This window comes from Erythrolamprus reginae, chromosome 9 (assembly GCF_031021105.1).
Source record: "Erythrolamprus reginae isolate rEryReg1 chromosome 9, rEryReg1.hap1, whole genome shotgun sequence".
Lineage (NCBI taxonomy): Eukaryota > Metazoa > Chordata > Lepidosauria > Squamata > Dipsadidae > Erythrolamprus > Erythrolamprus reginae.
This window is the reverse complement of record NC_091958.1, coordinates 53,903,735-53,918,222: the sequence shown is the minus strand read 5'-3', so window position 1 is coordinate 53,918,222 and position 14,488 is coordinate 53,903,735. Positions and strand designations below refer to the sequence as shown.

General features: G+C 43.6%; 1 protein-coding gene across 4 annotated transcripts in view; it reads left to right on the top strand.

Moving 5' to 3' along the window:
* The window catches only part of SDK1 (sidekick cell adhesion molecule 1), a 601,127-nt gene that overhangs the window by 458,369 nt on the left and 128,270 nt on the right, over window positions 1–14,488 (top strand). For all 4 annotated transcript variants that reach the window (XM_070761314.1, XM_070761317.1, XM_070761313.1 and 1 more), the window contains exons 26-27: window positions 6,384–6,499; window positions 7,159–7,348. In XM_070761314.1, coding sequence (XP_070617415.1) covers window positions 6,384–6,499; window positions 7,159–7,348 — 306 coding nt within the window. The remainder of the gene's footprint in view (window positions 1–6,383; window positions 6,500–7,158; window positions 7,349–14,488) is intronic.

Genomic DNA, 14,488 nt, shown 5'->3' with positions numbered 1-14,488 from the left:
GGTACAGTGGTACCTCTACCTAAGAACGCCTCTACTTAAGACCTTTTCTAGATAAGAACTGGGTGTTCAATATTTTTTTGCCTCTTCTTAAGAACCATTTTCTACTTAAGAACCCGAGCTCGGAAAAATTTCCCAGGAAATTTGAGAGTGGCGTGAAGGCCCGGCCAGTTTCCTGCCATTCCCCCTTTAATCCCGGCCATCTTGGGCTTTTCTGGGATGCCAGAGGAGCCTTTCAGTGGTGCTTAAGGAGGCTTTGGCAACCCAGAGCAAACAGAGCGTTTTCCTTTCTATGGGCACTTGGAGAGGGAATAAACCTCTGCCAGCGCCCAGAGAAAAGAAATGCTCCCTTCGCTTTGGGCAACCCAGAGCAAACGGAGCATTTTCCTTTCTCTGAGCACTGACTCAGAGTCCCTCTTTTTTTTTAAGCCTTAAAGTTTTGGATTTTTTAAAATTCCCCTCACCTCGCTTTCTTCCTTCAGCAGCGACTGCCCTCCTCCTCTTCTTCCTCCTCCTCCTCCTCCCACCCAAATTCCGAGCCTTTATTTCTTTCCTGATGGGTTTGCACACATTATTTGCTTTTACATTGATTCCTATGGGAAAAAATGCTTCTACTTAAGAATGTTTCTACTTAAGAACCTGGTCATCGAACAAATTAAGTTCTTAAGTAGAGGTACCACTGTATAAGCAATTTTGGAACCTCTGTGAGAAAAGAGATGGGCCTTTGGTGCGAGATGCTATCAAAGATCTTCATACCTTTGCCATTTTCAGGTAGAGTCACACCTGAGCCATCCAGGCCATTGAATTTCTCAAACAGCTTCTCATTATAACCTCTGCTTGTCTCTGTAAAGCCTCCCATGGTCATGCCAAGGTGCCTGAAGCCAGTGGAGTGGGATAGTTGGGACATCTAATGATGCTGCCTCCTAAAACTGGCTGAAGACTAAAGCACAGTAGTTGCAGTTCTTCCTTACGTCTAAGGCTACCTTGAGAGAAAATGGACCATTAGGGTAGTTATCTCTGAAATGACCTCCTTAGGGAGGGAAAGCATTGTACCAGTTCCGTGGTCAGCCGGAATTAATAGACCAAATCTTGGACAATAGGGGATAGAAGTCTCTTACCTTGCTTTCATGTCTTGCTGAAAAAGTAACTCCAGGTATTCTTCTCCAACTAGGTCACAAGAACAATGCACCGATAGAGAGTTGTAGTAGTAGTAGTAGTAGTAGTAGTAGTAGTAGTAGTAATAATAATAATAATGGATAATAATGGATAATAATAATAATAATAATAATAATAATAATAATAATAATAATAACTGGAACTTGTGCCGGAACTACCATTTACCAGTGGCAAAGAACTGGTGGGATCATAAGCCTGAAAAAGTGGTTGAAAATGAGCAAGCAAAACTACTGTGGGACTTCCGACTTCAGACTGACCGAATTCTGAAGCATAACACACCAGACATTGTGATCGTGGGGAAAAAGAAAGTATGGACCATCGACATCGCAATCCCAGGAGACAGCAGAATTGAGGAGAAGCAGCTAGAGAAATTAGTGAAATGCGAAGATCTAAAAATCGAGCTGCAACGACTCTGGCATAAGCCAGTGAAAGTGGTCCCAGTGGTCCTTGGCACACTGGGCACAGTGCCAAAGGATCTCAGCGGACATTTGAAAACCATCGGAATTGACAAAATCTCCATCTGTCAATTGCAAAAGGCCGCTTTACTGGGATTGGCAAACATAATTCGCCGCTACATCACGCAGTCCTAGGTGCTTGGGAAGCGCCCGACTGGTGATGAAATACGAAATCCAGCATAGTGATCTCGTTTGCTGTGTTGTACTGATAATAATAATAATAATAATTTATTAGATTTGTATGCTGCCCCTCTCCGTAGACTCGGGGCGGCTCACAACAATAATAAAAACAATATACAGTGTAACAAATCTAATAATTAAAAGAAAGCATCTAAAAACCCGTCATTTAAAAAACCATACAACAGAAGCATACCATACATAAAACTCTGTAAGCCTGGGGGAGGTGTCTCAATTCCCCCACGCCTGGCGATATAGGTGGGTCTTAAGCAATTTATGAAAGTTAAAGAGGGTGGCGGCAATTCTGATCTCGGGGGGGAATTGATTGCAGAGGGTCGGGGCCGCCACAGAGCCTTTCTTCCCCTGGGGCCTGCCAGAAGGCATTGTTTAGTCGATGGGACCCGGAGAAGGCCAACTCTGTGGGACCTTATCGGCCGCTGGGATTCGTGCGGCAGAAGACGGTCCCGGAGGTATTCTGGTCCGATGCCATGTCGGGCCTTATAGGTCATTACCAAGACTTTGAATTGTGACTGGAAACTGATTGGCAGCCAGTGCAAGCCATGGAGTGTTGAAGAGACGTGAGTGAACCTAGGTAACCCCACAATATCTCTCGTGGCCGCATTCTGCACAATCTGAAGTTTCCGAACACCTTTCAAAGGTAGCCCCATGTAGAGAGCATTGATTGATTGATTAATTGATTGATTGATTGATTGATTGATTGATTGGATTTGTATGCCGCCCCTCTCCGCAGACTCGGGACGGCTAACAACAGTAACAAAACAGTATAATCCAATACTAAAAACAGTTAAAACCCATTATATAAAAACCAATCATACATACAGACATACCATGCATAAAATTTTAAAGGCCTAGGGGGGAAGTGTATCTCAGTTCCCCCATGCCTGGCGGCAGAGGTGGGTTTTAAGCAGCTTACGAAAGGCAAGGAGGGTGGGGGCAATTCTAATCTCTGGGGGGGAGTTGGTTCCAGAGGGCCGGGGCCGCCACATAGAAGGCTCTTCCCCTGAGTCCCGCCAAGCGACATTGCAGTAGTCGAACCTCGAGGTGATGAGGGCATGAGCGACTGTGAGCAATGACTCCCTGTCCAAATAGGGCCGCAACTGGTGCACCAGGCGTACCTGTGCAAACGCCCCCCTCGCCACAGCCGACAGGTGTGGGAAGCCATGCTTATTTCCAAGGCTTGATATGTATGCATAATGCCATGTAAAAGGTAGAGAGAAGCGGTTCGGATAATGAGACACTGTCTCCTCCATCTGGGGACCCGTGTTTAATTTATTTGTTCATCTAAAAGATTTATGGCGAGCCACTCAAATACAGATTGATCTCCAAGGCAGCTTATAATACTATTCAAAACAACCCCATTCCACAGTACAATTCATTAAAATATTTAACAGGCCAAATGAAACAACGGCTGCCACGGCGGAAAACCATTATCTTCACATGTCATTACAAGGTAGAGTAGGAGGAAAGGGATGGGCGAGGCATGGCGAGAGGAAGAGGAAGAGGATGTTTCAAGATGAAGAAGATACAGTAATACCTCATGATACGAACTTAATTGGTGCAAGGAGGAGGTTCGTAAGACGAAAGGTTCGTAAGACGAAACATTGTTTCCCATAGGAAATAATGTAAAGTCAATTAATCCGTGCAACCAAAAACCCCCCCGCAAAAAAAACGGCTTTCGGCGACTGCTGGGAAGCCCTGCGGCTGTTTTAAAAGGTCGCAGCCGGCCTGGGGGGCTTGCCAGCACCCCCTGAACCCCGAACCTGGGTTCGGGAGGTTGCTGGGAAGCCCCCCAGGCCGGCTGCGACCTTTTAAAACACCCGCGCCACTTCCCAGCTGTCTCCTGAAGCCGAACGCTAAAGCCGAACTTCCGCGTTCGGCTTCGGGAGACAGCTGCGAAGCGGCACGGGTGTTTTAAAAGGTCGCAGCCGGCCTGGGGGGCTTCCCAGCAACCTCCCGAACCGAACCCGGGGTTCAGCAAAATTTTGCCTCTTCTTACGAACTTTGTTCGAGTTACGAACCAGCGTTCGGGAGGCTTCTGGGAAGCCCCGCCGCCCGGCTGTTACCTTTTAAAACAGCCGCGTGGCTTCCCAGCAGTCTCCAAACGCCGGTTCGTAACTCGAAAAAAGTTCGTAAGAAGAGGCAAAAATTTTCTGAACCCCGGGTTCGTATCACGAGTTGTTCGTAAGACGAGGGGTTCGTATCTTGAGGTACCACTGTATTCCTAATCAGATAGTTAACAATGTCGTTTGGCAGGACCCAGGGGAAGAGCCTTCTCTGTGGCGGCCCCGACCCTTTGGAACCAGCTCCCCCCAGATATCAGAGTTGCCCCCACCCTCCTAGCCTTTCGTAAGCTCCGTAAAACCCACCTCTGTCGTCAGGCATGGGGGAATTGACTTTTTCCCTCTCCCTAGGCTTATAAAATTTATGCATGGTACGCTAGTATGTATGATTGGTTTTAAATTGGGGTTTTTAAATTAACTTAAATATTAGATTTGTTTTACATTGTATTGTTATTGCTGTGAGCCGCCCCCGAGTCTGCGGAGAGGGGCGGCATACAAATCTGATAAATGAATGAATGAATGAATGAATGAATGAATGAATGAATGAATGAATGAATGACTGACTGACTAACTAACTAACTAACTAACTAACTAACTTGATTTCCTTCAGAGGGGCTGACCCCAGTAGCTGGGAATTCAGCTGAACACCTCAAGAGGCGTACATAAGTGCACCAGTGTGCCTTTCGTCCCCTGTCCAATTGTCTTTCCTTTATCTCATATAGAATAGAATAGAAAAGAATAGAATAGAATTTTTATTGGCCAAGTGTGATTGGATACACAAGGAATTTGTCTTGGTGCATATGCTCTCAGCGTACATAAAATAAAATATACATTTGTCAAGAATCATATGGTACAACACTTAATGATTGTCATAGGGGTCAAATAAGCCATGAAGAAGCAATATTAATAAAAATCTTTGGATATAAGCAACAAGTTACAGTCATACAGTCAACATGGGAGGAAATATCATATATATTTTCTTCCTTTCGTATATCTTCTCCTCTATTTTTACATATTATCTTTACATATATTACTTCATGTCTATTCTCTTCCATATGTATTGCGTATTGGACAAATGAATAAATAAATAAATAAATAAGATTTAATAGAGCTTGTTTTGTTGCTTGTATCCTTACAACTGATGTTGACTGGCTCCTAATATGGTTGGATTGCTTATTTATACCTAGACTATTATTAAATGCTGTACCTTAGGATTCTTGAAGGACATCTTTTCTTTTATGTACACTAAGAGCATAGAGAAACAAAGAAAAATAGATTGAAGGCAGAAAAAGACCTCGTGGTCCATCTAGTCTGTTCTTATACTATTTCCTGTATTTTATCTTAGGATGGATATGTATGATTATCCCAGGCATGTTTAAATTCAGTGTCTGTGGAATTACCAACCAGGTCTGCTGGAAGTTTGTTCTGAGCATCTACTCCTCTTTCAGTCGAATAATATTTTCTCACGTTGCTTCTGATCTTTCCCCCAATTAACCCCAAACCGTACCCCTTTGTTCTTGTGTTCACTTTCCTATTAAAAACACTTCCCCCCTGAACCTTATTTAATCCTTTAACATATTTAAATGCATCATTAACATATGCACCAATGACAAATTCTTTGTGTGTCCAATAAAGAATTCTATTCTATTCTATTCTATTCTATGTTTAAATCTCATTTCTGGACTTCCAATGAATGAAGGTCATCGCATTTATCAAAGCCGTCATTAACGTGTGAAATGACTTATGACCACTTATGACTTAAGCACTACTGGAAGTTATAACTGACACCCCCCCCCAAAACGGGACTTATGACCTTGATCAGAAATTCTGATATTTGGGGACACATACACACACACACACACACACACACATCATATGAGCGCATTTCAATCCTTCAGCAACATTGCTACTTTTATATTTATGGCTACACGTAGCCTCCTACAGGCACGTGACCACATTTTATAATGGTTTCATCAAAGGTTGACATTTCCAATTTTCAGCAAAACCATGTCCATAGTAAACCACGACTTTGCTTAGCATTTGTGCTGTTTGCTTGACAACCACCACAGATATGGTTATAAAATACAACCTTTGGGTAAGACCATAATGACCAGACTCCATCACAGTTGTAACTCAAAGACTACAAGTATGTCAAGTGCCCGGGAAATCCAGAGATTTGAGCAGTTCAAATGAGTATAAATATTTACTGCTCTCTAGAAGAATCTGGCCAACTAACAGTCAAGGGAAATGAGCGGGAGATAACATAGGCACTCAAGGTGGGCTGGACATAGATCTCTTGTGGGTGTACAGGGACTCATGACTGATGACACATTTAACTCCTCCCTCAGGCTCAACCTACACTGTACTTTGTTTTAGAAGCAACTCTAGATCTATATTTCTCTATGATGTTTCGATGATGGCTCAGATCCTAGAAGCTCAAAAGAATGACCAGATGGCGTGTTTGGATTTTAATTGCTCTTCGTTTGATCACACACAGTTCCTTCAGCTTCCCCAGCAAATGTGTCCGCTGAAGCCGTGAGTTCCACTCAGATCCTTTTGACGTGGTCGGCCGTGCCGGAACCCGAGCAAAACGGGCTCATTCTGGGCTATAAGGTAGGCATCTAAACCCAAATATTGTCCCCCATTTGTCCATAGGAGCATTCGTACACACTAGAGCCTCCCGTCTTGACCAGGGGGCTCTACGCACAGTCACTCAGACCCTCATCACCTCCCATCTTGATTTTTGCAATGCACTCTACATGGGACTGCCCTTGGAGAGTAGACTACAAATTATTATTATTATTATTATCTCCGTAGACTCGGGGCGGCTAACAACAATAATAAAACAGCATATGACAAATCTAATACTTAAAATAACTAAAAACCCTTATTAAAAACCAAACATACACACAAACATACCATGAATAAATTGTATAGGCCTGGGGGGAAAGGAATATCTCAGTTCCCCCATGCCTGACGACAGAGGTGGGTTTTAAGGAGCTTATGAAAGGCAAGGAGGGTGGGGGCAATTCTGATCTCTGGGGGGAGCTGGTTCCAGAGGGCCGGGGCCACCACAGAGAAGGCTCTTCCCCTGGGTCCCACCAGACAACATTGTTTAATCGTCGGGACCCAGAGAAGGCCAACTCTGTGGGACCTAACTGGTCGCTGGGATTGTTGCGGCAGAAGGCGATCCCAGAGATATTCTGGTCTGAATAGTATGAATATATGCATACCGAGAACCTTTTATCATGTTTTTTTATTTTCCTCTGCAGATTTTGTACAAGGCCAGAGATGTGCAAAGTCAACCAAGCAGCCAGGTGGTCCGAGGGAACCACACCCTCTCGGTCCTGCTAGCTGGCCTGCAGAAGTACGTGGTGTATGAGATTCAGGTGCTGGCCTTCACCCGCATTGGGGACGGGGTGCCCAGCAATCCACCGGTCACTGAGCAAACCAAGGACGATGGTGAGTATGTATGTGTTTGCGGGTCCATGTTCTGCATCTATCTGAGACAGTGGTGAAATCCATTTCTTTTTTACTACCGGTTCTGTGGGCCTGGCTTGGTGAACGTGGCGGGGGAAGGATACTGCAAAATCCCCCTTCCCTCCCCACTCTGGGGCCAGGTAGAGGTGGTATTTTCCGGTTCTCTGAACTAATCAAAATTTCTACTATTGGTTCTCCAGAACCTGTCGGAACCTGCTAGATTTCACCCCTGATCTGGAACTTTCCAGCTTCCACAAACAATGTCCATTCACTCATTGCCCTCTAAAAAGACTAGTTGGCAGCATCTCATCTTAATAGTGCAATTTGACTGGTCAACCATTTGTCTAGGATGTTGTAAGGCTCCTGCCTTGAGAAGAGGGTTATTCCCTAATACAGTGGTACCTCATCTTACGAACGCCTCTTCTAACGAACTTTTCAAGATACGAACCCGGTGTTTAAGATTTTTTTGCCTCTTCTTCCAAACTATTTTCACCTTACGAACCCAAGCAGCTGCTGCTGGGATGAAGGGGTTTCTTTCCTCCCCCTCTTTTGAAGAAAGAAAAGGGAGGGGCGGCTTGGAAGAGGAAAGATTTTGCAGAGAACAAGGTGCTTGCAAAGGCACTGAAAGGGTGTCTTTTGAAGAAAGAAAAGGGAGGGGCGCCCCCCTTGCTTTTCTTCCTTCCCACTCACCCTTTAGCCTAGCCTTGCTTCTTCCACCCGCCCCCTTTAGCTGCTCCTCCCTGCCCTCTGTTCGCCTCCCTTCTAAAGTTTGGGAATTTCCTGAAGGATTTGCACGCATTATTTGCTTTTACATTGATTCCTATGGGAAACATTGTTTCGTCTTACGAACTTTTCACCTTACGAACCTCCTCCTGGAACCAATTAAGTTCGTATGATGAGGTACCACTGTACGTCCCCATTATGTTGGAAATGTAAGAAAGAAATAGGTTCATATTGTGGATCATCAATGGTGGATTTGCCATAAAGTTAAGTTATATTGGAATATGATAGAAAGAATAATAAAAGAAATAGTAATGCAAGAGATAGAAAAAAATCCCGGAATTTTATTTATTGGGTATAACTAAACAGAAATACAAGAAATGTATTTTACATTTAGTTATTCGTATTTTGACAGCGGCCAGGATTGTATATGCACAAAATTGGAAAGGGGAAAATATTCCCAAAGAGGAAGAGGTTATTAACAAAATATTAGATTGCACTGAAATGGATATGATGACAAGACGGTTAAACAACCAAGAGGAATCAGAATTTTATGTGATTTGGAATAAAGTGTATATATGGATAAATAATAAGAAGAAGTAAAACTTATGTGAGAACTACAGAAGTATTTAAATCTTGTGTTTTATCTTGTTTATGTATGAAGTTTTTTTTATATAAGGTTAAACAAAATTTCTTCTTTTCATTTAAATTAATATGTTGATTTGAGGTAGTAATAATGTATTCTTTTTTCTGTATGGAAATTTGACTTCTAGAATAAGAGGGGAAATTGCAACCCCAATTTTATGTTAAATGTGTGTCTGTCAGTTTGTTATTTTTATAAAAAATTAATAAAATTTATTATTAAAAAAAGAGAAGAGGGTTGGACTAGAACAGTGTTTTTCAACCAGTGTGCCGTGGCACATTAGTGTGCTGCGAGACATGGTCAGGTGTGCCGCAAAGCTCAGCAAGTGAGAGAACGAGAGAGAGAGAGAGAGAAAGCAAGAGAGAAAGAGAGAGAGAAAGAAAGCAAGAGAGAGAGAAAGAGAGACAGAAAGAAAGCAAGAGAGAGAGAGAAAGAAAGTAAGAGAGAGAGAGAACGAAAGCAAGAGAGAGAGAGAAAGAAAGCAAGAGAGAGAGAGAAAGAGAGAGAGAGAAATAAATAAAGCAAGAGAGATAGAGAGAGAAAGCAAGAGAGAAAGAGAGAGAGAGAAAGAAAGCAAGAGAGAGAGAGAGGGAGAGAAAGCAAGAGAGAGAGAGAGAGAAAGAGAGAGAGAAAGAAAGCAAGAGAGAGAGAGAGAAAGAAAGCAAGAGAGAGAGATAGAAAGCAAGAGAGAGAGAGAGAAAGAGAGAGAGAGAAAGAAATAAAGCAAGAGAGATAGAGAGAGAAAGCAAGAGAGAAAGAGAGAGAGAGAAAGAAAGAAAGCAAGAGAGAGAGAGAGGGAGAGAAAGCAAGAGAGAGAGAGAGAAAGAAAGAGAGAGTAAGAAAGAAAGCAAGAGAGAGAGAAAGAGAGGCTGGGAAGGCGGGGGAGATAGAAAGAGAGCAAAAAGGAGAGGAAGGAAGAGAGAAAGAAAGAGGGATGGACAGAGAGGGGAAGGAAGGAAGAAAGAGGGAGGGAAATATTGCGAAAGGGAGGAAGAGAGAGAGATAATTTTTTTTGTCCAAACTTTTTTTAGCCCCCCCACTCCCCCCCCCGCTCAATGTGCCCCATGATTTTGTATATGTAAAAAATGTGCCGCAGCTCAAAAAAGGTTGAAAATCACTGGACTAGAAGACCTCCAAGGCCCCTTCCATCCTTACCGTTCTATATTCTGTGTGAATTACAGTTTTAATCTTTAATTCCCCCCCCTCCACTTGCATCAATGCATAATGTTCCCTTTAACTTTCAGCCGAGCCTCCGTTCCCCAAATCGCCACCTTCTTTTTAAAATATTGGACGGAAAGGGCACTCCATTCAAAAAAAGCACTGCATTCTACAAGCCCTAAAGGAAACTTTTACAGTCCAATTACGGACTCTTACCGAAATTCAATTCTACCGATTAAAAACAAAAAAAAAAACCAGAAAGAACCCTGGTATAACAGGACGTGATAAACAGACCTTGCTGTGATTGAACGAGAGTGTAATGCAGGTTCATATCCCACAAATGGGACTCCCATCAGCCTTTGACAAAAGAGTAACAACATGACCTTTCCGTTATATAAAAAAACCCATAAACATTTGGTACTAGTCGCAGATACATTTCCTGAGCATGAAAATTCGGGGGTTTTTTTCAGAATTTGACATCTCGGAAAAAATAAAGTGGAGCTTGCTGCAAGTTCTGGTGGAAAGAACTTAGATTTGTTAGGTGAAGAGGTAGAGATGCGGGCATAATCCTTCAGCTTGTCTCTTAAGGTTTTCTTTAATGGAAACCCTTATCCAACTTTCCTAGTATTAGATTGGATTGGATTGGATTGGATTAGATTAGATTAGATTAGATTAGATTAGATTAGATTAGATTAGATTAGATTTATTGGACACAACAATGGTAAAACAACAATGGTAAAAAACAATATAGTAACAAATCTAATATTTAGCAATCTAAATTACAGTTTTAGGTTAAAAAATCCAGAAGAAACCCCAATATATAAAAACAAGCACACAATCGAATCATACACAGAAACTACATGGGCAAGGGGGAGATGTTTCAATTCCCCCATGCCTGACGGCAGAGGTGGGTTTTAAGGAGTTTCCGAATGGCAAGGAGGGTGGGGGCAATCCTAATCTCTGGGGGGAGCTTGTTCTAGAGGGTCGGAGCCACCACAGAGAAGGCTCTTCCCCTGGGTCCCGCCAGACGACATTGTTTAGTCGACAGGACCCGGAGAAGGCCCACTCTGTGGGACCTAACTGGTCGCTGGGATTCGTGTGGCAGAAGGCGGTCCCGGAGATATTCTGGTCCTTAGATCTGTGATGGTGAACCTACGGCACAAACTGAGGATTGACCAACCATGTCTGCTGGAAGTTTGTTCCAAGCATCTACGACTCTTTCGGTGAAATAATATTTTCTCACGTGGCTTCTGATCTTTCCCCCAACTAACCTCAGATTGTGACCCTTGTTTCCTATTAAAAACACTTCCCTCCTGAACCTTATTGAACCCTTTAACATATTTAAATGTTTCGATCATGTCCCCCCCTTTCCCTTCTGTCCTCCAGACTAGACAGATTGAGTTCATGAAGTCTTTCCTGGTCAGTTTGATGCTTAAGACCTTCTACCATTTTTGGGCCCCTTCAATTTTATCCATATCCTTTTGTAGGTGAGGTCTCCAGAACTGAACACAGTATATTGTTTCTTCATTGCTTATTTGACCCCTATGACAATCATTAAGAGTCATACCACATGATTCTTGACAAATGTATATTTTATTTTATGTACGCTGAGAGCATATGCACCAAGACAAATTCCTTGTGTGTCCAATCGCACTTGGCCAATAAATTCTATTCTATTCTATTCCAAATGGGGTCTCACTAGCGGAATCACAATCTCCCTCTTTCTGCTTTAATCCTTTAACATATTGAAATTTTTCGATCATGTCCCGTCCCCCCCCCCCCTTTCCCTTCAGTTCAACAAACAGCCTGAGCTGCCCACCAATCAATACAGTCCCTGGTTCTAAAGGAACTTGGAGGTTCTGAATTTTGCAATTCAGAAAGCTCATATATACCGGTACTTTTAAAAAGCCATTAAAATGCACGCTTAGGCTCATAAACCACTTCCAGAAATTCATTTGGATTATGTCTTTGTGGGTGCCTGGTGCAAATCCTTAGAAGTGCCCTGAATGATGGGGCAGAGCTCTGAAGTCTGACTTTGAGAGAAATATTAGCCCCTCTGGTGACTCTCTGACAATGTGGAGAAGGCTTGGAACTAACCTTCATCCACCCCATGCTGTTTTTCCTCTCTCTCTTTCTGCCCATCACAGCTTTTTCCCTAAAGAAGTTGCTCAAAACAGCTCAGGGCTACTGACATCCCATAATAGAGCTGAAACCATAAGCAAAATAAACATCCAAGTTGCCACACAGCCTAGGAAGGCGGAAGAAGTTCCAAATGCTACCACCAAGGGGGTCAGTTTAGATGTGATAGAAAAAAACACACAAATATTTTATCCACGGGAAGCAATTTTTGCATTAACTCCGTTGAATTAACTTGATTGAACTCAACAGGGGGAAAAAACCTATGTTAATAGAAGAGAATATTTGCAGCTCAGGGTTGAACTGTGGGGTCCTTGGGGGTCGCTGAGTTTTGTGGTTTTCTTGCAGATGTTTGGTGACCCAACTAATATCATCAGTGGTAGAAGGGAGAGGGGCTTGCAGAGTTGAGAGGGAGGAGGAAGAGGAGGAAGAGAGAAAGGAGGAGGAAGAGAAAGAAGAGGAGGAAGAGAAAGAGGAAGAGGAGGAAGAGAAAGAGAAAGAGGAGGAAGAGAAAGAAGAGGAGGAAGAGAAAGAGGAGAGGGAAGAGGAAGAGGAGGAAGAGAAAGAGGAGGAGGAAGAGGAAGAGTAGGAAGAGAAAGAGGAGAAAGAGGAAGAGGAGGAGGAGGAAGAGAGAGAGGAGGAGGAAGAGAAAGAGGAAGAGGAGGGAGAGAAAGAGGAGGAAGAGAAAGAGGAAGAGGAGGAGGAAGAGAGAGAGGAGGAAGAGAAAGAGGAAGAGGAGGAAGAGAAAGAGGAGGAGGAAGAGGAAGACGAAGAGTAGGAAGAGAAAGAGGAAGAGGAGGAGGAGGAAGAGAGAGAGGAGGAGGAAGAGAAAGAGGAAGAGGAGGGAGAGAAAGAGGAGGAAGAGAAAGAGGAAGAGGAGGAGGAAGAGAGAGAGGAGGAAGAGAAAGAGGAAGAGGAGGAAGAGAAAGAAGAGGAGGAAGAGAAAGAGGAGGAGGAAGAGGAAGACGAAGAGGAGGAAGAGAAAGAGGAGAAAGAGGAAGAGGAGGAGGAGGAAGAGAGAGAGGAGGAGGAAGAGAAAGAGGAAGAGGAGGGAGAGAAAGAGGAGGAAGAGGAGGAGGAAGAGAGAGAGGAGGAAGAGAAAGAGGAAGAGGAGGAAGAGAAAGAAGAGGAGGAAGAGAAAGAGGAGGAGGAAGAGGAAGACGAAGAGTAGGAAGAGAAAGAGGAGAAAGAGGAAGAGGAGGAGGAGGAAGAGAGAGAGGAGGAGGAAGAGAAAGAGGAAGAGGAGGGAGAGAAAGAGGAGGAAGAGAAAGAGGAAGAGGAGGAGGAAGAGAGAGAGGAGGAAGAGGAAGAGGAGGAGGAGGAAGAGAGAGAGGATGAGGAAGAGGAGGAAGAGAGAGAGAAAGAGGAGGAGGAAGAGAGAAAGGAGGAGGAGGAAGAGAAAGAAGAGGAGGAAGAGAAAGAGGAGGAAGAGAAAGAGAAAGAGGAAGGGGAGGAGGAGGAAGAGGAGAAAGAGGAAGAGGAAGAGGAGGAGGAGGAGGAGGAGTGGAAAGAAGGGGAAGGACCAGACGTGGGTTGCTCCCAGTTCAAACTGCTTCTATAGAACCGGTAGCAGGAATTTACCCCGCTTGCCAAACTGGGAGTGGCCAGGTGGGAGTGGCTTGATGATCACGTGACTAGGGGGTGGCTTAAAAGTCATGTGACTGGGTGGGAGTGGCTTGCTGACCAAGATCAGTTTTCAAATAGATGCTTGGAAACTTTTTTCAATTGATCAAGTCACATTATTTGAATAGCCACAAAAAGGACAAATGATAGACAGCATCATTTGTCGAGGAGCCCAGTCACATTTGAAGGTTTTGTACTGAACCCACAAGGTTCAGTAGGATAACAGATTAGGCAAGTAGCTCAATTTTCTTTGATTGCTATAAAAGTTCTGTTCTATATAAGGATTAAAATGATTAAAGCGTTTATGGGTAAAAATATAGTATTTAATTATTTCCTATTTTAAAAGTCATTAAGGATTATACTAAGGTACTAGAGGAGGAAGGACAATTTTAAAAAAACTATTAAGTCTTCAATAAATAGTGCATAAACTTACTACCCCCAATGCCCCCCTCCCGTGGGGGCAGCAGCCCATCACTGACTGTACCCTCCCCGATGAATGATTAATGTCAGCACCCCAAATAGCATCTGAGAGATAAATCAGATTCCAGTCCAATTCTCCCATCCAAGGTTTGCGCAAGATACGAATGAGACGGGCAATTAAATGTGTGCCCACAATTTGGCTTACCCTAGCTAGGTTAGCTAACAAATCCCAAGGACAATGCCATCTGTCCATCCATAACCCTGGGGGGGAATTACTAACCCCCTCAGAGAGGATCCGCAACCTGGGCATCCTCCTCGATCCACAGCTCACATTAGAGAAACACCTTTCAGCTGTGGCGAGGGGGGCGTTATCCCAGGTTTGCCTGGTGCACCAGTTGCGGCCCTATTTGGACCAGGACTCA